The sequence below is a fragment of the Chroicocephalus ridibundus genome, chromosome 4 (genome assembly GCF_963924245.1).
Source record: "Chroicocephalus ridibundus chromosome 4, bChrRid1.1, whole genome shotgun sequence".
In the NCBI taxonomy this organism is placed as follows: Eukaryota; Metazoa; Chordata; class Aves; order Charadriiformes; family Laridae; genus Chroicocephalus; species Chroicocephalus ridibundus.
Genome location: NC_086287.1, coordinates 62,864,311 through 62,890,838, shown reverse-complemented (window position 1 = coordinate 62,890,838; position 26,528 = coordinate 62,864,311). Strand labels below are relative to the sequence as shown.

Below are 26,528 nucleotides of genomic sequence, written 5' to 3'. Positions count from 1 at the left end.
TGCATATAGAATCATAGAATCATAGAATTGTCTAGGTTGGAATGGACCTTCAAGATCATTAAGTCAAACCATCAACCTAACACTGACAAAACCACCACTGAACCATGTCCCTAAGCACCACCTCTACCCGTCTTTTAAATACCTACAGGGATGGTGATTCCACCACTTCCCTGGGCAGCCTGTTCCAATGTTTGATAACCCTTTTGGTGAAGAAATTTTTCCTAATATCCAATCTAAAGCTTCCCTGGCACAACTTGAGGCCATTTCCTCTTGCCCTATTGCTTGTTATCTGGGAGAAGAGGTCAACCCCCACCTCTCTACACCCTCCTTTCAGGTAGTTGTAGAGAGTGAGAAGGTCTCCCCTCAGCCTCCTTTTCTCCAGGCTAAACAACAACTGGGGAACTGGGCCCCTAGCCGCTCCTCATAAGGCTTGGCGGAGCAAGAAGGATAGATTAATTGGAGGCTGGTGTCAAACAGCAACAGCCTAAAGTCTCCCAAACTGGGCTGTGCTGCCTGGTTTGGCACAGGGGGCAGGAAGCATGGCCACCTCCTAAAATGCCACCGTGGTTGCTGCATCACTGACTTGTGAGAGGCAGCAGCCATGCACGGCTGATCTCCGGTCCACTGTGCAAGAGTGGTGCTGTGTGTGGGCACTATTTCATTTCTGAAAGCAATACAGGGGACAGCAATGAGGACAGACTGTTTCAGAAGATTTTTTGAAACCTTTGACTTTGCAGCAATGTTCCTGAAACTCTGATATCCTGCGCGCTCTACTCAGTAAAAATGTTATAGACCTCAGTCCCTGGGCTGCACTTACACACAGACCCATCAGCTGCCCCCACAATGCTCTTCATTCCTTCTGTCTTCCTGCTAATTACACATTTTCTCATCCTGACCATTTGGTTTTTCCCCTTTCTGATTATCCTCTACTTACAGTAACTACTAAATAGTTTCTTCTGCCTTTTCTCACTCTTTCAGTATATTTTCAGGAATGGATCTTCCCCACGGATATTCCGTGCCATAGGTGTCTTTTTACAATGACTTTCTCAAGTGATGACAGAACTAAGATTTTCAAGGCTGGGGTATTCCAGTCACCCTCCTTTCTATAAGTGTGTGCCTGACTACAAGTGACATGCTTCGGGAGCCTGGTGAAGTCATGAGCAATCTACTTTCTTTTAGCTCACGCCACTTATGAGTGTACGTGGTGTCGTTAGCAACTTCCTGAAGTCTTCACAGAGCAGCCTGTCAGTACCGCACGAGTTGGAGCACTTCACCGTCTCCTTTGCAAAAGCCAGAGGAAAAAAGAAGTAAGTGATTTCTGTCCCTGAGGCAAGGCATTACTTTTACTTAGCAGTATTTCGCTTTGCTCTGCTTTGATTACTGCTTCTCCACGGTGTGCATTTGTGCGTCAGAAATGCAGACTCTGTTGATGTTTCACCGTACACCTCCTTGTGATTGATATAACAAACATGAAGTGTTGTTGGGTCTGTATTGATTAGTTTATTGCAGCTGATGGAGTCTTTGCTACTTTTCTTCCTTACAAATTCCCTTTCCTATAAAAAACATATTTCTCTCTTACAAAAAAAAATTTAGTTCCAGTCAGAGATAGACAATAATTAAGCTTGAAGGATTTTGGCGGGATACAGGTTGCGGTGAGGTTAGATTTAACTGTCACTGCAGAGCATGAGGCATGAATACAGAATTATATTAGAAACATGAATGCTGGGCTTCCTTTGGTGGACTACAAGGAGAATTCACATGCAGCCTTCCCTCTCATCATCACTTTGCTGGAAAAGCAAGACAAGCATTTTATTGTGATGTTTACTTGCTGGTCTATACATTTCTTCTTTTTCTCCATCTTTTATTCACCCAGTACTGCTAATCTCTGGCACTCAGAAATGTGGGGACTGAGTTAAGATTTTTTTTCATTTTTTTTTTTGTCAAATATTTTGGGAGTTGGCTTGTTTCTCTGACACTTCAAAAACACTGGGACCGTGCTTAATGCTCTATTCAGCAAACCAAAGACCTTGCTTTTAAATGAAAGCTATGAAAGCTGACACTCCTTTGCATTTAGCGTAGCCGTTATTTTGCGTAGTAGCTGCAGCCTCAAGGAGACCACAAAGTCACAGCTCGGTAACAGCAATTGCATGACGCTGGTAGACGGGCAGAATGAATCAGTTTGGGTTCCATCCTTTGAGACTTTAAAGGATCCTATTTCTGCTTTGAGAGATTCTGAGATCGGAGAGGATCTTTCCTACGCCAAATAAGATTTAGCAAAGGGTAAACATCCTGTTAGATCTGGGCTGGCCTGTTAACTTAATCAAACTGAATTGCTTCCTGAATTCAGTTTCTCAGAGGGTCTTCTTGGTTGGTTTTCTTCTCCCTGTTACCTCCCCCATTTGTTAGTGTTTCTGTTGCAATAGAAAGCACTACAGATTATAGCTACTGGCTTCTCTGGAAATTTTAACATAAAGTTTGCTACTCTGACTAAGACCAAGGAGCATCTGGGCTTAGTTTTAACCTGCCCTTCCCATAATCCCGTTTAGATCAGCTGCTGCCTCTAATCCAGCAGTTTCTTAACTTCTAGTAACCTTATTTGGGGGGAAAAAAGAAAACAAAAGAAAAAAAAAAAAAGAAGAAGAAGAAAACCCCCACTTATTCTGCTCTTGAGTACTCAATGGGCAAGGCTGATTTTCTGCTGAGGACTTTTCCACAGTTCTGTGGACGAGACACTACATTTAAACAAATACAGTATGAATTCAGCACACCCTCTGTACAGATTTCTGCCTGAAACTGCAGACGGCTCTTTCAGGTTCAGCATTTCCCATGCCTTTCGGGGAGACATTGATTTTCTAGCCCCATCATGACCACACAAATAGCATTGCTGTCAAAACAGAAGTGCCTCAAGGCAGCGTTTCAACTATCTCAGGCTGCCCTGACAAAGCTCAGCCCCACTTTGGAGCTGAAATGGAAATTTCACAGCTTTATGCAGAATGATTTTGCGTTCCCAGCCAGGTTCCTTTATTCTTGTATACAACAGGCTACAAAAGTGCGTGTAAGTCAGTGGCAAGAGCTGGGAGTGGGGAAGCGGAGAGCAGTATCGCTGCAGTTACGAGGAAGGTCATGCCACTGCTCACATTAGCGGTTGTGGTCCCAGTGCAACAGGAACGTGGCTGGAGTGGCGGCTGCACCAACTGCTGCGCCAGACAACACAAGGACAGGTTTCCGTGCCTGCTCTCCGTGACTTAGTGCCTGCACTTCTGGCCTGAGCTCAGCACAAGCTCAGGTTTTGCTTGCCTTTCCTTGGTATTCATTTTGTGTTCTCAGTGTGCCATGGGCTGTAATTAGCAATGAGCAGCTCAGTGGTTTTTTTCTCCTTTTACCCCTTTTTCCTCCCTGCACAGACGCAGATGCCTGTCCAAAAACATCTGGGTATCTCCAACTGTTTCTGGCTCCAGGGTTGCGCTGCAGGTCTCACGCACAGAGCCAGGACAGGCCTGGCAGGGTTCAGCAGACGGGACACCTTCCTACACCTCTCTGCCATACTTTATTGCCTCCTGAGTGAGGTGTTTGAAAATTACTGCTTTAAACTGAACCGTTTTGGGGCCAGTGTATATGGGGGAACACTATTTTTGCTTAGACCTGCCTCCTATGCTGGAGCTATAACGGAGCAGTGAAGAAGGAGACAGTCGAGGATCCCACCATTACTGGCAGAAACCCCATCATGTCTACTGCTGCTTTCTGTAGAGCACATCAGGCTTGACAGAATCTGTTTCTTAGACTACTGCTACTTTGATCTTATTTCCTTTCATGAATGCAGGGTATTTTTAAAGCAGGGTATTTAGTGTAGATACACACTACCAAACACATCTAAGGTTCAGACCCGGCTGCTGCTGTTGATAGAGCACAGCATGCGACAGAAACATTCTCCAAGGATGAAATATCCCACCTCAAGTCTGTAAACACAAAGGATCCAGCGCTGAGTCTTGGACCTGGAAAATTAAGCAGATCGTATCAGGGTGCAGGAGAGCAGGGCCTGACTAGAATAAAAGGTCTGAGAGAAGTGGGAAATTCAGAACAGGGTCTACTGTAAACAATTAATGATTTTGATGTCCCTAAAGAAGGACGCTTTGAGGAATATCTGGTAGCTGGGATTTTTACATCAATATCTTCCCTTGTAGGCTCTAAAGGTCTCAAGCAAGAATGAGCTGCTCATTGTGGTAGATGTGCAAACAGCCAGAAGAGATTGCAGCTGAGGATTTGGACAAGACACTACAGGAGATTTAGCAGACATGAGTGGGCTTACAGAGACGTCAGAGACACGTGTAGGTGCATAGAGGAATCTTTGAGCGTCACAGTTTTTGCTGGTTTAACTAAGATCTTAAGGGGAAAACCCTGTTGCTGGTACATGAGCTAGCTAGCTATAGGAGGTGACCTAGATGGCAAAAAAGGAAAATGGTAGTTCTCCAACTAGTTGAGAGTGAATCATGGGTCAAGAAGGAACAGAGAAATTGAGTTTCATGGTAAACGGAAAAGAGGGAAATAGTGGTGTCTGAGTTCAGAGCACGCGTAAATACCATCTTTAACTGCTCTGCTAAAAATACGATGGTTTCAAGTACAGAAGGCATTGTGGTTTTCACAAGGATTTGCAGACCCCACCTTCTAAGACTGGTTCACTTTAGACAAAAGTAAAACAATTTTGAGGGGAAATTAGCTAGACAGTGACAAGCAATATGTCAGTGAGCCCAAGTCTGGCAGGTCACAAAATTATTTTGGGCATCTTTTTGCTCTGTTTTTCCCCAGCAACCTCTTTATTACTGGGGTAGATGATGCTACCAGCAGCAGTGCAGCTCCCATGTCACAGCAGCTCCTGTACAGACCCACAAGGGCAGGGCCAAGACCAGTAAGCCCCCTGTGGGAGAGAGTTAACGTACTGTCACAAGGTCAAAGCTCAACACTATCTTTGCATTTTCCCACTATTAGCAGAGAGCGGCCATCCTGTCTACGGTCACTCTTTTCAGTACAGCAAAGCCACACTCTGACTGGGGGATTTCAGAGGGATGAGAGGGAAACCATATTTTGGGGGTGTAGGAAACGCCTGTGATCCCTGTGACTGTCGCTATTGCAATGGAGGTGTCAGTGCAGGAAGAGGGGGAAGCTTGTGAATTTGGGAGTCTGATCCGGAGAGGTGTTTTGTTATGAATAAATATCCTCTGCAAGTGTCACTGCCTGGTGGCAGTCCTGCCTGGACCCTTGTTCCCTGAGCCAGCATCCTCTGGCTTCCATGGGAACTTGAGCAACAAAAGAGGTATGAGTTACCGTTTGTGGATCTCCTGGGACAACCAGTGGTTTTCAAACCACTGACTGACTCGGGACAGAGGCAGGGAAAGCAGCAGCAGTATGGTGCAAGGTAGGAACAACCCATGGCAATGCAGAGACGACATATAGGGAAAGACAGACGCAGGTGATTGCAGGCTGGCAGGATGCAACCAGGTCACCAACGGAGAACAGAGCCTGGGCAGGGCTCAGCAGTGACAGGTCAACAACACCCAGAACCAAGCTGTGGCCAGACATGGCCCTTGGCCATTAATAAAAACAAACCAATGTAGGGAAACAAACAGAGCCATTGGCCAACCCCTATCCACAGCCAACTTACAAACAAGCAAAGAGGCTGACCATAAGGTAGGATAACTGCACGGTCACTACAACAGATGGCTTCTACCCAACTCTGATACAGCAATATTGCTCTGTTCATGTGTGGCAGCAATAGAGCATGAGGCCCCCAAAGCTTTTGTGGATCCAGGACCACAGAGATTCTGGGAGCCAGCCAAGGGCTACCACAAGCCATAGGCAGGGCTATGCTGTTCCCACACTGATCGCCTTGAGATGGTGCCTGCCTGAGAGGTGATGAGATTGAATGCTCGCACCTCTGGACATGATGCTCCTCCAAGCAGGGACAAGTCTCTCTCAGCCACAAGATGGCTGTGGTTGTCCTTCACTTGTTCATGCACAGACTCAAAGGACTTGACTTAGGCTTTGCATTGGTCCAGGTGTCACATGTGGCCACCTGCCAGCATTCACTGATGGGTGAGAAGGTGTATGGCCTCAGTCCAGAAATCTCCAGCAACTCCAGGTGAACAGGGTGAACAGTTGCTGCCCCAGAGATGATTTTGAGTCATGGCAGTTTGGGTTCAACACAACTCTAATACAGGCCTTTCTGTGGCTCCTAGCGTGTTTCTAACTGGAGGTGCCAGAGGTTTGGCAGGAGTCTCCTGTTTGAAGGCCTGGGCAACTGAAGCCCAGAAGAAGGATAAAGGTGTCCATAAGCAGCTGCTGGGGAGATTCTGAAGTCTAGAGGGTGACAGAGCATCTCTTTATTAGGAGCACACCTTGGTATTTGAACATCTTGGCACTTCTTTGATCAGCCACCCAAAGTCAGATTTCCCATAAACCTGTCATTTAGACACACTCAGCTCTAGCAGCGTGTTGGCACGGCCAGACATCCTTTCCTTGTTAAAACAGCTGCTCCCTCATACCCCAGCCTGCACTTTTGGGAGTCCAGAGCAGTATTCATCCACATGTAAGCCCTCACTGAGAAATCTGATGGCACTTGGCTGTGTTTTGACATCCAGGAGCACCCCGGGGCAGGTCAGAGAAGCTTTGCATGGGAATCCCCTCTCTCATTTTCTTCTTCCAAGACTTCAGAGTTCCAACACGAGCAGCAAGAAGGCCTGGCCAGTTAGGTTTCCAAATGAGCCACTTGAGTAACAGAAGCCTTATTTAAATAGCCCCCACTGCCAAGGCTATCAATCAAGCCGTGATAGCTTTAGGGAGGCATTGAGCACAAGTGGCTGCTGGTTTCGTGTATGAAGGTGTGTGAAGAGGGTGTGAATCAGCAGCACAAAACTCACCAGTCTCGGGGCTGCTCTCAGCTGTTCACTTTCACCGCCGCTGCTCCAAAACCTTTGCTTTCCTCAGCCTTTTGACTTGGTGGGCTTTATAGTTTACTCTCAAATTTATGATGGCATTTCTGGGGTTCCTGATGACTCGCCTGGCCATGAAGCCATTCCTCTGTCTGTGAGACCTTTTCTAGACAAGCTGGTAGATACCACGGGGTAAATCTGCCTTGCAACAGCAGCTCTCTGTTGCTTTCAGGGAGGACTGAGAAACTTTACCAGGTCCAAAAGTCCCAAAATCATGAGTCAAGACCTCCGAATCATGAGACTGGGGAAAAATGTCCAGTGGTACAGGGGGATTTGGAGGTCTGTTTTTCACCTGTGAACTTCCCCTATCTACTCTGTATGACACATATGTCGTTTTACCTGCCTTTAGATGTGTTGAATAAGATGGTTTTAAACCCCGTAGCAGGAGGTTTCCTTTGCACATTTCTCTCTTACCTGCCTGTCACTCTTCTCTCCTCTGCAGTCCCTCACCAGGTGGTGTAACATGGCATCTAAGACACCCAGGTTATAGAAGGATCACCATTTTAAGAGTCCTTTTTCAACCCGGAATTTTGTGATAGTTTACTCGCAGCTGCTTATTTTAGCAGAATAGTACGTTTCGTTGTAGATTGTGGGAAGGGGGAAGTACATGTGTGGATCTACGTAAATGCCCACACACAGGTATTTAAAATCTCTAGTTGCTGAGAGTTCACATCTATGAACAGTGTGTCACGCGACAAAGCAAACGTCTTCTTCTCATGAAAAATGATTGCTGAGCTCCCCTCCTGAACAGCAAATGATGAATATCTTCTCTCTTCTGACAAAAATCTTCTTTTTCTAATAAGATTGCTTATATCAGCAGTATAGAGTTAAATATTGAGGCTGTATAACTAATCCCAGGGTCCTGCTGCTTCCTCACAGCAGCTATCTTCAGCCTACAAATGCTCCATCACTTGTTTTAACCAGCGCTAGTCAACAGGGCGATTATCTGCTTTCACTACAGTGCTCTCTGTCCCATGTCTCGCAGTTGGAGATCAGTGTAACCACTGATGCAGAAGAGGTTGCTTCTAGCAAAAAAAACCTACCTTAACTTCAGATGACTACACTTCGTGACCAAAACATGTGGAGATTACTTTCCTGACTAGGCATTAAAGCCACTTCGTACAGCGTTTGTCTCTGCATACAAATCCCATCAGTGGTTTCCATACGGTCAAGCTAGGATGGAGGCAGATATTTCAGATGGAGTTCTGCTCAGGCTGGATTCCTGTAGCTTTAAAATGCCCTTTTTTCTCTACAGAGCTTTGAAATGATATAGTTTCAAAATTCTATATTATTATATTATACTATATTATATTCAAACTTAAAACTATATAGTTTCAAATCCCACTATCTTGTGTGTATCAGTAAAAATGATGGGTCTCCTGGGTAACTAAGTGGATCCATTCCTGCTTTTCCTTTTTATGCTGAGACGCTTATAAGAGTGACTTCATCTACTAATTTGTTTATTACTAATGGAAGAGAAACCCCCAAAAATAAACCAGTTCACTGACTTGCTCATCTAATGGGTCATAATCTATTTTTATCCACAAAGATACCACAAATATTTTTCTTACTTTCAAGAACAGCAGAGCAAATTCTTACTTTCTATTAAAGTTAACAGACACAAAAGCTAGAGGCTAGAAAGTTTAACAGTTCGTAAAGTTTACAGACAGGTAATGTAGGTTCTGCATGAGAAAGAGAAGCCCGGGTGCAGAAGAGGAGTGACATCGCTGGGGTATTGTAGGTGGCATATCTGTCACATCTGGGAACTGATGACACTCGATTTGAGTGGTCAGACTGACGTCTTGTTAGTACTCTTGTGTCAAACAGCTACAGTACTACAGGCTACTACGGAAAGCACACAGAACCCCTCAGGAGAAACGCGGGTCCTGTTTCATTGAAGGTTGATTTAAGCTTTAAAACATGCAGGTTGTTAACCTTTCTAAATATCGGGGACAGGAAGGAAGATGTGAAGGAATGGTTTGGTTTTATCTTAGCCGTTATAATGGTCACTTATTTTAATTATTCTTAATACCCACATAAACTCCTCAAAATTTTCAGCTCTAATAATAATAATTCCTGGCATGGAAGGATGATCAGAAAATTATTAGAAAATGAAAAATACATAAATAATGTGCTCTGCTGATCTAAAATTGTATTCACGTTACAGATTTCACTGTGTCTTTTTTCTCCTCTGTCCCTCTGTATCTCAGGTGAATTTCAAAGACTTTCAATCAGTGATTTGTTCAACTATTGTGCTGGTTTTGACTTCTGCCTCTCTTCCTTGTAACTGTGTCTGCAATTTTCTTTTTTACCTTTCCTAACAGGGGTTGTTTTTATCACTCCAACTTCTCTGTTGGAAATTGAAACAGTTTTACACAAGTAGCTCATAGACAAATAAAACAACAAAAAAATAAAAATAAAGCCTTTTGCTTCCCCCCTTGTTTTCACTTCCCTCTTCACACCTCAGTGTTAGCAAAAACACCTCAGTCTCTTGAGGGAAGACCAAATATTAAAGCAACTGGCCTGAATGAGCAGCCAGAGCCCCCAGTCAAGTCTCTGCACCTCTCAGGCCCCTTGTCTGCTTCATTCAGAGACCAGACTCCAGTGAAGAACTTAACATTCACCCTGAAGCAATAAGCTCTAAGCCGACAGGCTCACAAAAGTCCACATGCTTTTCAGGGCTTAGCAGTGGCTTCTTCAAGGCAAAAGAACTGAAGAGAATGACGTGCTTAGAGCTGCTGTCCATCTCCACGTGGACAGATGCACTGCTTACCCAAAGCGCTCTGCTTAGCACTCACAGCACCCACGGAGAAGGTGCCTGGTTGGGTAACTCAGTTGCAAAAACCCCTAAACAGTCAGCAGAGATCGGCAGTGGCTCTGGAGACCGATGGAGGGTGCAGCTCACACTACAGCCAAGCTGCTCTCCATACAACTCCTACCTCCACCTGCCTCTCGCTGCTCCAGCCCAAGTAGCACTCCAAGTGCTACGTACTACTAATTCCCCGGTGCTGCTTTGACCCTGCTGAGCCACTTCAGAAAGGTCAACTGGTGGACAACTGCCCCAGATAGAAAAGGGGTACAAGTTTTCTGCTAGCTTACCACTCCGTGCACATTCACTGCAGAGTTGGGTAACCCTGTCAGTGACAGGGCAGAGACAAAACAAAAAAGGTGACAACCAGGCTGTTATTCTGGTGTGGCTGTGACATGAAACCACATCCTCATAGCACCCTGGGTTCATGCTTTCACCTCCTGTGAAATGCGTAGGGCACCTCTGTAGGTGCCTGTAGTTCAATGCTCCCTGATGCTGGGTAGGACAGAGGACAGGTTACGATAGCACAGGCTCTCCTGCATAACAAAGCAGTGCTTTGGCACCTGTCCACAAAATGGAAGATCTGATTTCTAGACCAGACACCAGTGTGGTATTTGAAAGCTGCCACTTTCAAGGAAAGCCTGAGAAAGAGCACCTCCTGGTCAATACGGGCCACATGCCATAAGGAACGCAAGGTGTGCTGGATCAAAGAGAAGGTGAGGAAAGGGCAAGCTCGATCTCATTTCACGACCCTGCTCGGTGGGTCTGCAGCAAGACACTTCTGCTGCTTTCTCACCACGCTTCAAAAAATGGCATTTCACATCCATCATGCCTCTTCCATCCACAATCCTTTTTACTTGGGCATCTCCAGGTGCCCTGCCCTTTTCCAGGGTTTTCTCACCATAAGGTTTCAATATATAAGAGCATGTAGGCACTCTATTTTAGGAGTAAGAAATGTAATTATCTATTCATCTAACAGTGTGAACATAACACAACGAGATTAGAAATGTCAGGCCTACCTACCCCAATATTGTGGGTATAACCTAGGCCAAGGGCAGATGGCCAGGGAAGAGTGTAAATACAGAGCAGGAACATAGCAAATCTTCCTTACTGGGTTGCCCCATCCTCCAGTGATTTGTGCGCAGGTGCTTACTGGAAGACGAGATGTTTTGCACGTCTTGAAGGTGAGAAACATGTATGTGCTGACTGCGGTTTCTTGTGTGCAGTGAGTCTCACGCAGCAAGAAGCCTCTGAGGGCTGCTAAATATACGTAAAGCTGTTGATGCCAAACACAGCCAGGACCCGATGTAGCACCTAGTAACAATTGGTGAGCCCTAGCAGAACAGGATAGGTCACAGAAACTTGAGAACAGCTACTTTGGATGGGCTTTGCTCAACTGAAAAGGACAGTGAAGAAACCTAATGCACTGAAACAGCTTGTCTCTCACAAACACGTTCTTGGATATCGCTTACCCTTGGCATCACAGCTACATTTGACCCTTTATATAAATGCTTGAAAATTGCTGGATGGGATAAATCTCTTAAGTTCTGCTGTTCAAACTGATGTTTCCATCACTAAAATTGCTCATCACAAATATTAGCAGAAAACTAGCCCTGAAATGGTGTATGGTTTTTTTTTCAGCTGAGTAATTATTTATTTTTTTTTATTTGAATGAATAATTTCAAATTGAGAATAAGAATGAGATTGATAATGGAAATCTCACTTTGAATGAATTGAGATGTGGGTTAGCCTGCTCCAGTCCTGCACCAGTGCGGGACAACAACAACAAAGTGCTCGCAGGTGACCAGCTGCCTCTTTAGGTAAAGCAGTACCGTTATGAATGCTACATTCGAGAGATGTGGGGATACATCCATCACAGCCCAGCCACCACAGAAGACAACAGAGCTGGGAATCTTCTGGGCTTGAGTCAAGTATCAAAACAGCAAACTCTAATGGCCTGACACGAGGATGAAAATGTGCATTCAGTTGCAGAGGAGCAATGTCACAGGGGGAAATTTCATAAATTGTCTGCTGAGTGATGCTTTCTGATCCTCGGTTTAAGGAGGAAACCCCTTCGCAGGCCTGGATTGCTGAGCAGAGACAAGCGAAGCTCAGAACTGGGGCTGGATGCAGTGGCCAGGGCCAGAAGACTCTTCCCTGGACATGGCAGAGAGCCAGGGGAAGGTGAGGGAGGGGACCACATGGATGCCCTCCTCACCTCCTTCCCGATATGGGGCTGAGACACAGAGCGTTACTGCTGAGCAGGATCCAGGCTCCTGAGATGACAGGCCAGACCTTCAGGAGAGGCATTCAGCACATATTTTTTCTCTACAAGTGTGAATTCCTGTCTATGGCTGCACTTTGCCAGTTGAGGCTTTGTGTTTGGCAGTTGACAGTTATTTAGGGCCAAAGGACTCTTCAGCTCAGCTTCAGCCCTGTGGCTTAGGCCGTACGACAAAAACCAAGAAAAAAAGTATGCCCTGTGGGAGCAGCTTAAAAAGTCACAGGCATCCCCTTCCCGAGGCTCGCTCCTGGGTGCCAAGGGTGGGAAGGAGACTTGGAGCAGAGCAGGAAGGGAGGAGGCAAGGGAAGGAGGCAAGACAAAGAAACACTGGGAAGCACGTGTCTATGGAATAACTCTTCTACCACTTCCTTCCTGCCCCGCACCATCGCCGGCTGTTTGCTGGTGAGACAGGTAGCTCTGGGGGAGCATCACCTTTACACGAGTGACAAACAGCAGGTGCAGGCAGTGCAGAAAGAATATTCAGACAAACACAGGGTCATAGAATCATAGAATCATAGAATCATAGAATCATAGGGTTGGAAGGGACCTCTGGAGATCATCTAGTCCAACCCCCCTGCCAGAGCAGGGTCACCTAGAGCAGGTTACACAGGAACACGTCCAGGTGGGTTTTGAATGTCTCCAGAGTTGGAGACTCCACCACCTCTCTGGGCAGCCTGTTCCAGTGCTCTGCCACCCTCAGGGTAAAGAAGTTCCTCCTCATGTTTAGGTGGAACTTCCTATGCTCAAGTTTGTGCCCATTGCCTCTTGTCCTGTCCCCGGGCACCACTGAAAAGAGCCTGGCCCCATCCTCCTGACACCCACCCTTTAAGTATTTATAAGTGTTGATAAGGTCACCCCTCAGACGTCTTTTTTCCAGACTGAAGAGACCCAAATCCCTCAGCCTTTCCTCATAAGAGAGGTGTTCCAGTCCCCTAATCATCTTTGTAGCTCTCTGCTGCATCCTTTCCAGCAGTTCACTGTCAAGAGAAGTATGCAAAGCCCAGGGGGAGGGGAGGAGAGCGCGCCTTCAACAACTCTTGAAGGTTCTTTTGCTAAGGTGCGAGGGGTAGACAGCCGCTGAGTAATCGAGATGGCGTGTGACTGTGCTGCATCCCCGCCTCAGCCGCTGCCATGTCCCTCACACGCGAGCTGTATTCACCTGCTGTGCTTCACCTCAGAAGGGGAGGTCTCCAAGACCGCTCTGCGGTGTGCAGATGAACAGCAGCTCCCACATTGGTCAGTTGAGTCCAAGTCGAGGACAAGCTCTCGTATGCCACGTCCCAGGTGAGGTCTGGGCAGAGAACTGCTGCTGACCCCGAAACCAAGCACCATTTTTATCCCCTCTGCACAGCAATTCAGTAGGTGGCCCAGAGAAGACCCCTCCTCATCCACCAAGGGTGGCAGATGCCCAGAGGCAGCAAAAAAGCTCAAGTCACCACCAACCCTTATCACTACCATCCTTTTTCTAAGTTAACACCATTTACCAGTACACTTTCACTGGTAGGAAAGAAAGGAAGTAACTTCGCACCGTCTCACGCAGGAATCTTGTGGCAGCCCTGCTGAGTACCGTGCTGTCTTCCCCCCACACAGCAGTGAGGATCCTCTTCTCCAGTCGTTCTTAAGATGGGACATTTGAAACTAAAGGAAACTTCAGATTCCCCTTGAACATATCCACTGGACTCCAGATAGTCCAATTCTCAGATGTGGAGGGACGTGGCCCTCTGGCAAGACGCTTTGGCCCAACTAGTGCGGTGACCACTGCCTGATAACCCTCATCAACACGTCAGCATGCGAGCAGAGCATGGTTTGCCGCAGGGGGAAGAGGAAGGTAGTCGCAGAGTGCAGTCACACCCTCCGGTGTACTTCTTACACACATAGAACATTTTCTCAGTTCCTCTGTGGAGGCCCGTTCCAAACGTCCTTAGCCCAGGGAACAGCTTAGGCTGACGCCAGGGATGGGGATGGCAGGTACTGCTGCCTCTGCCCCACCTGTTCACTTGCCAGGACGTCATCACTCAGAAGCTGCTGTCGTTGAGTGGGCTCTGACTCTGTTGGGGTACCTGCTGGAGATGAAGGCCTCTTGGCATGGGCTGGAAGAACGTCTCTTGGTTTTTATGGCTATGGCTAGCACCACACTGCTGTGAGGGTCTCGCAGGCTAAGGCAACCCCTGTCCAGTTTCTCATACCGTTCTCATCATCTGGTAACTAAACTCAGTCAGGGGACCTGATTGCCCTGCAAGCTCTAGGGATCTTGCATGGTAGGTGCTCTGTTAGGCATTCAGGGTGGAGTTGCTTACACCACCCCAGGGACTACTCTTGCCCATGTGGAGGGGAAGAAAAGTCCCCACCAGCTTGTCCACCCTTCCAGAAATGCAGAAGACAATCCCATAGCACCAGGAGCAGACTACTTCCCCTTGGTCTGCTTGAGATGGGCCCAAATAAGCAACAAATAAATGTTCTGAGGCTGCTAAAAGCTAACTTCTCCCCTGTCTGAACTCAGGGTTAAAGAAATTCTTCATACACAGTGTGGTCCAAGAAAGCTCATGCCCCTCCTCTGTCTGAAGGGACTCAATCTCTGTCAACATGTCTCTTCCTTTTGGAGTTAGCTGACTGTTCCCTGGAGCAGGTGTCCAACCTGTAAGAGAGTGCCCAAAATATTAGGCCAGACAAGACATTTTTTTTATCAAGGATGTTATATAGTGGACACCTTCACTCATAAATACAGCAAAGTACAGTTTTTAAGGGCACTCACCTCCGTATTCCTCTCTTCACTTGGAGAAGTCTTCTGCATGGAAATCATCATGTGACTTTGCAAGAAATGCTTCTCCTAGCACCACTTAACACTAACCAAATGCCATGTCTGCTCTTGCCCGTGGTTGTCTTGGAAAGGTGGAGTTTTTTGTAACCATACCTGTTAAAGAGCATTAATTTTCTTCACTTCCATTTCTTAAATGTGTGTATATTCTTCTCTTTGGTCTTGTTTATTTCCTCTAACTGCCTTTATTTCCTTTTGTTTCACAGAGGCATCAAACAGATGCGGTAAGATGTTTCATTGGCTTACTATGGTGGGCGTTACGTAGTATTACAAGTTTATGTTCTTCAGCTGCAGCCATTCTTGAAGAGGAGGGAAGTATGAATTAGCTAGATCTGAACCACTAGGTTGTAATACAGTGTGGAGGTACACACCAGTGGCCAGATTCTGGTTCCTGTATGCTGGGTAGTCTCTGACACAACAACTACCACCACCCACTTCAGAGGGTTCCCCCATCTGACCGACTATGATAGCTTCTTTTGGAAGTCTGCCTCTGAAACCTCTACTGTTTGCATGCCTCTGAATTCTCTACTGTTTGCATTTTTGGTTACTCAGCCTGAAAAAAAAAAAAAAAAAAAAAGACTAATGCCATCAATTTCCTCCGGGAAGTGACTTTAGTAATTGATCGGATGCTCTGTCCTATTTATGAGGCAGCCTGGTTTAGGGACAGTCCCCAATACCCTGTTTTAATGAATAGGCATGCTGTAGTCAAGAAATTCCTTGTGAAGAAAGGCACTTTTTCCTGGAAGCAAATCAGACCTGACTCCCAGGGGACACTAGAGGAGATCTTGGAAAACTTGCCTGTCTTAGATGCTTCCGCAAGACAAGCATCCCACTTGCTCCCCTGACATGTCCTGTTGGCACCTATGGGGCCATAACCTTTATTGACACATTTTTAAGTGATGCAAATGCTAACTTTCCACCTTGTCTTCTGATTCTCAGGAAACAGCAGCTGGAAAAAGAATAATGGAAAATTTTACAGACACAAATGATAGCTCCGCTTGCAAAGAAATTCCCTACAACGACAGCAAGACACTTCTGGTTGCTGTTTACAGCATTGTTTTTGCCATAGGCCTTCCAGCAAATTGCTTAACTTCCCTGCTTACATTTGTACAAATCCAAAGGAATAAAGTAATTGCCATCTACATTTTCAGTTTATCATTGTGTGAGCTGATGTATTTAAGTACTTTGCCTCTCTGGATTATCTATGTGCAAAATGAGCACCAGTGGAAAATGGGTCCACGTGCTTGCAAAATAACAGGATTCATCTTTTTCTGCAACATATACATCAGCATTCTGCTTTTGTGCTGCATTTCTGTGGATCGTTACGTGGCACTGGTGTATGCTCTGGAATCAAGGGGAAGAAGAGGACAGAAAATGGCAATCATAATAGTGTGTTTTCTCTTTGCTGTGGTTGCAATAATCCACGCTCCAGTATTTTACATGGCAGATGGACAGAATGAGACGACATGCTTTGAGACTTTGCCCCTTGACATAAAATTAGCTTCTTTCGGCTTTGCTAGGTTCCTGTTCGGATTTGCCATACCTTTCACAATCCTCATTTTCACAAACTACAAAATTTTCCAAAGCACAAAGACAAGCAGCAGCTTGACTGGTCGCCAAAAAGCCAAAGTGAAATATCTGGCTATCGCCATTATTGTCATTTTCCTGATGTGCTTTGCTCCCTACCATGTGGTACTCTTAATAAGATCCATATACTTTATATTTCATCAAAATTGCTCATGTCCATTTGAAAAAGATGTATATTCAGTTTTTACAGTGTTTCTGTGTTTAGCCACTGCAAACAGCGTTGCCGATCCAATCATCTACGTGCTGGTTAGTGAAAATGTCAGAAAAGATTTTTCTAGAACTCTGAGAAGATGGAGATTGAACTCATCCAGGCTGAATTCATCCATTAATCACAAGACTGACAGCATAAAATTGAAAATGTCAAAAGAATCACACGAAAGAGGGCTAAGAGAAGACAGCAAAGAAATACCAGATTCATGTGACATTCAAAAGACCTGTAGTAGTGGCAAAGACCAAGAAGGTGGCAGCTAGCAGCTAGCTGCTGACAGAAATAAGAAGCTCACAACACAGCTGCAGGCTGCAGACTGCAGCACACAAGTATTTACATGCTGACATCCGTAGGAAGTTTTGCCACAGTGCATGGGCCAGCAACTCCCTGAGGATGCTACGGGAACGATACTTCTTATTTCTGTTTGTCTCCTACAACAAAGTTTGCCCACCAATATAATGGGTGAAAATATTGCTTTGCTAAGGACGTGCGGAATAAACTAAGTAATTTACTTTGACTCAAATTGAAATCTTAAATGCTTAGTTTTTGGACTAGCTCTTTTCCTCATACGAATTCAGAACCAGTTTTATCTTCTGAGCTGGACAAAAAAAAAGTGCCGGCTGAGGAGAACAATGTAGAGCCTATTCTTATGGTTGAAATTTTTAGTTCTTGAGAGGGCACATGTTCAGGTTCTCATACACATACTCTGTTGTTAATGTTTGTGGTTAACCAGTGGAAAATATTAAAAACGAGGAAGTCTTTCAACAAGAGCCTTGAAAATGTTCCTTCAGTATGCAGCTTTATCTACCTTGCACATTCTGGGGAGAATTAGAGGGTACAACAGTGGCCTGATAACACAGACCAACAGTACTTCCACTGTATTAGTCAAGATCCTGCACCGTCCTGAAATTCTTAAAATGTACAATTCTAATGCCTGATATTTTACAATTAATAGATTTTACTTGTTTTGCAGTTAAATCTGGAGTGCACTGATGTATATAGAAAATCTCTACCTATCTGAGGGGTGTCACGGACTGGTTTTACACCATCTCCAAATGTTTGTTGAACTTGTATTCCATTTCTGGTTAAGCTAACACTTCCCTTTTGGTACAGATCCACCTTTTAGCGCGTAGGAGTCTGTACAAGTCTTAAGTTTCTTACCAACAAGGAAGGGCTGGCAGCGTGGAGAACACAGTCCCTTCTCCCCATAGATAGAGGAGAACACAGTCCCTTCTCCCCATAAGATGGAGGAGGACACAGTCCCTTCTCCCCATAGATGGGAACTCCCTCGGACACACTGGTGCTGCACACATGGAACTATGCTGGGGCCCATTTCATTGTTGATGCTGCTACTTTTGCTATGAATAAATTATTGATGGTAGTTTCCTGTGCCTTCAAACCAGAAGTTCAAAAATATGAATGATACAAATACGGCGAGATTTATCTAAGCAGCTTCTTCCTATTTTCATGTGATCAAAGTAAAACAGACAAAGATCGTGACCGTTTATTTGAGTACGAGTTTGTAAAGTGTTTCACAGCGTCGTTCTGCTTCATCTGTAATGTATTTCTGTGATATTTTTAAATTGTCATTACTGTTGACATTTCTGAATTGAACCAACATTAGCCAATGTTAATGTAAATACAATACTTGTTTGGGTTTTTTAAAATTGTAATAGGTATTTCTGCATATTATGCTTTATTCTTACACCCTTTTGCAAGGAAGCATTGTGCCAAAATGGCATTTCCTCAAGTTATTTTATTTATGACATATTTAATTTTTGTATTACTTAATGACTCCCCTGGCATCTACCCAGGAAAGGTATCCTCAAAAGTCATTCACATAATACTGAATCGAATAGGAGATTGTTTCTTGGAAAAATGCGAAATTCTGTTGTGATGCTAATTAACAAACTGTGGTTTTGTATTTTCGTATGTATACCAGAGACCAAACTCTCTAAGGTATCAAGGGCAGATCTGCAAAGTGCCGAATATCTGTAACTTTGCTGAAAATCAAACTTTCCATTACTACAAAAATCATCAGCAGGCAGTGCTCGTAACAGCCCAGTCAGCCACAGCATTGGTGATTAATCTCTGAAGACGTATATGCAAAACTGCCCCAACCTCAGGATTTTCATAGTCTAAATGTAAAACTCTGACAAATAGCAGTGAATTTAGAAGAAACCAAAGATACAGACTTCTCAACTGTTTGAAATGGATGCAAATTAGATATTCAACTCAGTGAATTTTGAATTCTCTCTGATATTTTTCCTCTGATAAAACATGAGTGTCTTTAGAGCAACCAATATACGACCCCAGCACAGTAGGTGTAGGGGATAGGGATTAGCAGGGTCTGATGCAACATTTGTAATTCTTTTGCCTTGCCTAATTTACATGCTGCTCTAAATTACTACTACTACATTATGCATCCTCTTAATGAAAATCCTTGGAGCTTCTTTGCTCAGATGCACTCTCAAATAAAATCCTTAGGGGTGACAAGGTCCTGTACATCTTGATCCAACTTTGAAGATGACCTAGATGATTTCCAGAGGCACTTTCCAAACTGAAATATTCCATGACAGGGATTAGGGGCCAGGTACCAACCAACATATCCACATGGAAAAACTGCAAATCCTGATTTCTTTGGATAAATGGAAAAGCAGCTTTAAGTCTGAGTGAGGACATCAAGAAATGCTATTTCCACATTGTTAAACTATCCCATCTGATAAGTGGACGGTTTCTCATCTGATAAACTGAAGCATGTGATCCGTTTTGTCATGCCGTATCTGACTGTGCCATACAGGCAAAGCAAGGGTCTCAACACTGGGACACTTGCTTGAGACACAGCAAAGGACACTACTCGGGTCGGAGCAGCTCTGAAGGGTGGATTGACTGTGTGGGTCTTTCCATCCTTTCCTCCTGCGGGGACAGTACCGGTGAGCCTGCAGGGACTGCTTCGTGCTGTGAAGAAAGGTTCGCCCACACCAGATCTGCAGCTCTCAGCCCAGCTATTTGGATCTGTTCCACGGCTTCCTCAACTCAGCTTCAGCTGTAAGTTGACCTGGAGAGAGCACAGAACCAAACCTAGGCCCTGCTTCTCTATCTGGTTTTTAAACGGCCAGGTCTCCACATGTATGGCTCAGAGCGGGTAAGTCGCTCACCGATGCACTGGGGGTGAGATTCAAAAATTTCACTGTCTTTTGTACTCAGCATTTACTCAGGTATAACTTCCACAATTCAATTTAAAGAAGAGTGGGCTACTGAATAAATAAAACATGGTTTTATTTTTACATGTGCCTCAGACACACATGCCTGGGAGATAAGTGGTTTGCTCATTATTTTAAGTATGACTGTGAAGCATGAAGTGAAAAATTTCTGGCTATGAAATAGAGCTGGCCAAACTAGTTTTTGCAGACAAAATATCTGATTTGTTTGTTTATTCGTCATTTTTAAGTTATTTCTAAAGACTGCATTTTTTAAGTAATTGTTTGGCGTAACTCATTTATAAAAGTCTATTTCTGTCTAGGAAACGCTTTCATGTTCAGCATGAAATTTTGCTTCAAGGGGATAGATATACAAAACAGGCAAAACCAGATATGAATGAACTCAGACTCTCTATGTGTGAAAAAGTTTCATCCGCAGTTGGTGACCATGTAGCTGGTCTGATTTAGTCCCTGGTATCATGTACAACCCAATGGTTAATTTCTGTTGGGTAGTGAGTGGTGAAACCTAACTTAGAACCAGGTTTTCAAAAGCATCCACAATCTAATAGCTTTTCTTCCTGAGCATATTGTCATCCTACAGGTCACGCTGTGGAATAAGTGTTTTAGGAAACATCCTCTATAGAGTGAAATGACACCAAAGCTGCCTCACAGATTGGAATACCTGTCTTATTTTCAAACCAGCACAAACCAAATTAGCAAATAAGGGTGGGAGGGTTGCATCAAAGAGATGCAATCATATTTTTAAGCTCTTTGGTGTGCAGGGAAGCATACAGGTGGCAGCATCCCCAAAGCGGGATCTCCCAGCGTGTCTTCTGCAACTACTGTCTAGAGATGAGGATGCGATACCTACCAGTGCTCTCCATCTCTTCTGGTCCCTCCTGGGGTGGTTTGCATCCCGCAGCACCCCCTCTTTCCCCTGCACAATTAACCTTTCCACAGGAGAGGGCGCTTCTCATATTCTATTTGCACCAGGGATGCGGCATGGCCTCATGATGCAATCTTCAAGTGAAAGCAACATGAACCAAAAAAAGAGAAATCTGTTATCCCCAATTAGACTAATACTAATATCCTGGTAATAGATTTTAGTTGTTGCCATCACAAACAATTGGTAGGAAAGAGTAGTCTTGTTATGTCTCATCACTGTACTTCAAATCGCTGATAACTTCTAGGGTTTTACTCTCTTACTCCGCCCTGTAAGAAATGCTCAGAGATAATGAAGCAAAAACCAGCCTTGCAGAGAGATGGAAAGTCTGCTGATGAGAGATGATAAGCTATGTGGTAAGAATTTCACAAAACATCGCATGAATATCATCGACATGAGCAACCTCAAAATAAGCGTTCTCAGTACGCCATGCACTGATCTATCCTGTTTGGCAGCCTCGGTCTGTAACAGGGCCTGTACATTTTAGCCCATGATCACAATGCATCCCCTGTACGTTCAAAGGTCTGTCATGAAATATTTTCTTGAGGGAGGTGAAGAATCAAAGAGAAGAGAGATACTGTGGGGAAACGGTGTTGTACAATGTACAAAGTCCTGAAAAGCCTTGTAAATCTGGAGTCACAGATGTTCTGAACAAGTATGCAAATACCCGAGAAAGCTACTTAGAAATGCATCAGTCTGCATCACAGTTCCCCATCTGTAAAATGGGACACTTCTTCCCTTGAGCATTGTTTGTCTTCTCGGTTTAAAATATAAGCCCTTGCAGAATACTAGAAAGAGTGCGCAGGTGTGTCGTATGCGTATTCAGCGATTACTGCAATGGGGCAGTGAATGGCTTGGAGGCGAATATAAAGTACTAAAGCACAAATTCTAATGAGTCAGCACTTTCAGGGTCAGATTCAAAGCACTTTATTTGCTTCTATTTATGCCAGGGCATTAGGAAAAAAATGCAGAGTTTCATTTTAAATTTGGGTCTCCTTCTAGTAACGTGGGCACTAGACCCTTGGGGACTTCACTGGGATTTTTCCTCACTGGGATATCATAGAATCATAGAATTGTCTAGGTTGGAATGGACCTTCAAGATCATTAAGTCCAACTATCAACGTAACACTGACAAAACCATCACTAAACCATGTCCCTAAGCATCACTTCTACCCATCTTTTAAATACCTACAGAGATGGTGATTCCACCACTTCCCTGGGCAGCCTGTTCCAATGTTTGATAGCCCTTTCAGTGTAGAAATTTTTCCTAATATCTATCCTAAACCTCCCCTCGTGCAACTTGAGGCCATTTCCTCTTGTCCTATCGCTTGTTACTTGGGAGAAGAGACCAACCCCCACCTCTCTACAACCTCCTTTCAGGTAGTTGTAGAGAGCCAGAAGATCTCCCCTCAGCCTCTTTTTCTCCTGGCTAAACAATCCCAGTTCCCTCAGCTGCCCCTCATAACACTCAGCCACTCCTCATAAGACAATATTTTGGTATTTGGAGGTGGTTTCTTGATTCCAAAAGGTAAGAGTAACGTCGATCCACAGAGTTGACTTCCAGACTGGAAACACACAGGGCCAAGTGCTCACAAAGCTTATAGTACCTCTCTGGGTAGAGAACTGAAAACAATCAGTAACACTAATAGCATTTGCTGTTGTAACTTCTACATGCAGTAGGCCACCAGTAATAATCTTTAAAATCCTCAGTGCTTTGAGATCTATCCATGTGGACACTGCCTCCCAAGGGGCACAATTTTTGTAGGTTGGGAAGCATTTTCTTAGCACCAGATTTCTGGAATGGGTCTCTGACAGTGAGAGCCTGATATGCTTGGGGCAACAGCACTATTACTTACCTATTCGATTAATTTGGGATCATTTTTTGCCTTTCTCAAATGTAGTTGAGAAGACTGAGCTCACACTACCCCATAAAGGTAGTTTTTATTATCGTACATTTGACATTTATAGGTGACTTGGCAATATGCTGGATAAAGGACATTTGATAAGGTATTAAAAAAAAAAACCCATCATTTTCCATTATGTACGGTTCCTGTCTACCTCTAATTCTTTTGGTCAATTCTTTCCTAAAAAGGCTTTTGAAAATGGATAGTCCATAGCTCTCAGTGGAACGCTGCACTTAACTGGTTTGCTTGCAGTAATAGCTGTGTCCCAGAGATAACAAACACACAAGGCTCAAACTAAACTCAGGACTGGATGCAGTAATATGCAAAAGGGAAGAAAAATGTACATTAGAGAACAAGGGAACTCAGGAGTATGACTGACTGCTTGTTTTCTTGAATGTTACTGTGGGAATGGCCCATCATCAAAAGGCAGGAGATTCGAGCCAGGCCAAGGACAAACCCGAGGTTTCTGTCAGAAACAAGAATAAAAGGGGTGAATGGGGAACTCCCTTTGCACACGGGGGTGTGAAGCAGATACAGACAGACTGTAACGTAATAACAGAAAAGATTCAATGGGAAACAAAAGGTCAGCAGGTAACTTCAGTAGTCCACAAAAGCAGAATTCAAAGGCGTGTGTGATTTTATAACTGAGCATGGGGCTTTCCCTAATGAGAGGCTGAGTGGACCCTGCTTGCTTTATTCAAGGACGAGTCACTCCCTCTTCTGACCAGAAACATTCCCCTCTCATGAGAGGGAAGAAGCTGGAAATTATATTAAATATTTGTCCTTTGATTTTCTTATCATTCAGTTTCAGATACTAGAAACATTTCTTAGTCAAATTCCAAGATGAGAACCAATACTGTACAAGGAAAAGTCCCAGAAAATAACCTATTTTTCTCTGGAGATACTGAAAACCATTACAAATAAATCAACGTTAAGTTAAAGCAAAGTGGTGAAACCAGCCCTCCTTCCCTGAAGGCTGTGAAAAGTTGAATGTGAATCTGAACTTTTTTTGGTGGCCTAGGTTTCAGATCATAACGACTTCAAACATCCAAAATTTTGAGAAAATCTTTTTTTTTTTTTAATGTAGAAATGTAACTTGGACATATCCTTTCATGACATAAAACAATATTAATGTATAATCCTGACTTGTCAGTGGTTCAGCATCATAAGACTGATTGACTAACATGAAGAAAAGCTTTCATGAAAGGGACCTATTATTCAAATATTCAACACAACAGTCAACTATGACCACTTGGGAAGATTACAAGAATGCTGTCAGAGTATGCAGGGATGAAAACGTGGAAAGCCAAGACCTCCTTGGAATTAAACCTGGCAAGGCATGTCAAGGTCAACAGGAAGCGTTTCTTCAAATATATTGGAGACAAAAGGAAAACCAGAGAAAACTAGGCCTGCTGTTAAATGAGACAGGAGCCATGGGAACAAAGGATGCAGAGAAGGCGAAGCTACTGAATGCCTTCTTTGCTTCAGTCTTTACTGCTCAGGCCAGCCCTCAGGAGTCCCAGACTTTGGAGAAAGTAACAGGGAAAGTCTGGATGAAGGAAGACTTCCCCTTGGTTGAGGAGGATCAAGTTAGAGATCAATTAAGTAAATTGGATACCCACAAGTCCATGTGTCCTTGTGGGATGCACCCACGAGTGCTAAGGGAGCTGGCAGAAGTCATTGCTGGGCTGCTCTCCATCATCCTTGAAAAGTCCTGGAGAACAGCTGAGGTGCCCAAGGACTGGAGGAAAGCCAGTGTTACTCCAGTCTTCAAAAAGGGCAAGAATGAGGAGCCGGTGAACTACAGGCCAGTCAGACTCACCTCCGTCCCTGGAAAGATGATGGAACAGCTCGTTCTGGGCGTCATCTCAAAGCATGTGGAGGAAAAGAAAGCTATCAGAAGTAGTCAACACGGATTCACCAAGGAGAAATCATATCTGATTAATCTGATAGCCTTTTACGATGGCATGACTGGATGGATAAATGAGGGCAGGGCAGTGGATGTCGTCTACCTTGACTTCAGCAAGGCTTTCAACAGAGTCTCCCACAGCATCCTCACAGGGAAGCTTAGGAAGTGTGGGCTAGATGAATAGACAGTGGGGTGGATTGAAAACTGGTTGAAAGATGGAGCTCAGAGGGTCATGATTAGGGGCACAGAGTCTAGTTGGAAGTCAGTGACGAGTGGTGTTCCCCAGGGGTCAGTACTGGGTCCAGTCCTGTTCAATATATTCATCAATGACCTGGATGAAGGGATAGAGTGCACCCTCAGCAAGCTTGCTGATGACACAAAGCTGGGAGGGGTGGCTGCCACACCAGAAGGCTGTGCCGCCATACAGAGGGACCTGGACAGGCTGGAGAGCTGGGCAGAGAAAAACCTTATGAAATTCAACAAGGGCAAGTGTAGGGTGCTGCACCTGGGGAGGAATAATCCCATGCACCAGTACAGGTTGGGGGCTGACCTGCTGGAGAGCAGCTCTGTGGAAAGAGACCTGGGAGTCCTGGTGGACAACAGGATGACCATGAGCCAGTGATGTGCCCTCGTGGCCAAAAAGGCCAATGGCATCCTGGGGTGCATCAAGAAGAGTGTGGCCAGCAGGTCGAGGGAGGTCATCCTCCCCCTCTACTCTGCCCTGGTGAGGCCGCATCTGGAGTACTGTGTCCAGTTCTGGGCTCCCCGGTTCAAGAAGGACAGGGAACTGCTGGAGAGGGTGCAGCAGAGAGCTACCAAGATGATTAGGGGACTGGAACATCTCTCTTATGAAGAAAGGCTGAGGGATTTGGGTCTCTTCAGTCTGTAAAAAAAGAAGCCTGAGGGGGAATCTTATCAACACTTATAAATACTTAAAGGGTGGGTGTCAGGAGGATGGGGCCAGGCTCTTTTCAGTGGTGCCCAGCGACAGGACAAGAGGTAATGGGCACAAACTTGAGCATAGGAAGTTCCACCTAAACGTGAGGAGGAACTTCTTTCCTTTGAGGGTGGCAGAGCACTGGCACAGGCTGCCCACAGAGGTGGTGGAGTCTCCGTCCCTGGAGACATTCAAAACCTGCCTGGACGCTTTCCTGTGCAACCTGCTCTAGGTGAACCTGCTCTGGCAGATGATCTCCAGACGTTCCTTCCAACCCCTACCATTCTGTGATTCTGTAACTATTGGTTGTGAGACTACTGCCTCTATTCTGAACTATGCAGCAGAAGTTTCATTTCAGAAATGACACTGAGAAGTTACTTCCCCTTTTCTATACTTCCCGTATTTGTTTTGGATAAACTTCTTTGTGTTTTCCAGTGCAATTCAAGCCCTGATCGCTTTTAAATCACGGGATGATGTTTTCCACAAGAGGGCACCAGACTCTAGCCTATTTCTCCTGCTGGCCATGGTGGACTTCACAGCGGAAGAAAAAAAAAATTCGTATCCCTTATATATCTTAAGTTCACAGCCTGTAATCATAAATTTGTAAGATTTCATGCTGCTAGGTAAAACAGTCCGTACAGATGAGTGTGTGTATGTGTGCTCATGTTACCATACAGCTGTTGAAGCAGACATAAGATTCGTTTATAACGTTTATCCAGCTATGGCAGAAACATGCAATCTTTTTGAAATAGTGGCTACAAACAAGAACAACAACAAAAAAACCAGCATTGAAAACAATCACGAAAAATCCTGGGGAGAAAAAGAGAATCAGTTCCCTTGCATCACACAACAAAAACTGAAAGATGACGGGACTTGCCGGGATCTGTCCATGATTCCCTGGAGAGGATGTAAGTGGCAGGAGGCAAACATACCATCTAAGGCATTCAGC

General features: G+C 44.7%; 1 protein-coding gene across 1 annotated transcript; it reads left to right on the top strand.

Moving 5' to 3' along the window:
- The first annotated feature begins 1,242 nt into the window (after positions 1-1,242).
- GPR132 (G protein-coupled receptor 132) lies at positions 1,243-19,888 on the top strand. The gene is made up of 2 exons (XM_063332465.1): positions 1,243-1,307; positions 15,831-19,888. Exon 2 carries the CDS (start codon positions 15,855-15,857, stop codon positions 16,947-16,949), a length of 1,095 nt encoding a protein of 364 aa, XP_063188535.1. The 5' UTR covers positions 1,243-1,307; positions 15,831-15,854; the 3' UTR covers positions 16,950-19,888.
- The last annotated feature ends 6,640 nt before the right edge of the window (positions 19,889-26,528 follow it).

Coding starts and splice junctions, on each gene's coding strand:
- GPR132 (XM_063332465.1), top strand. CDS start 15,855: ATGGAAAATTTTACAGACACAAATGATAGCTCCGCTTGCAAAGAAATT.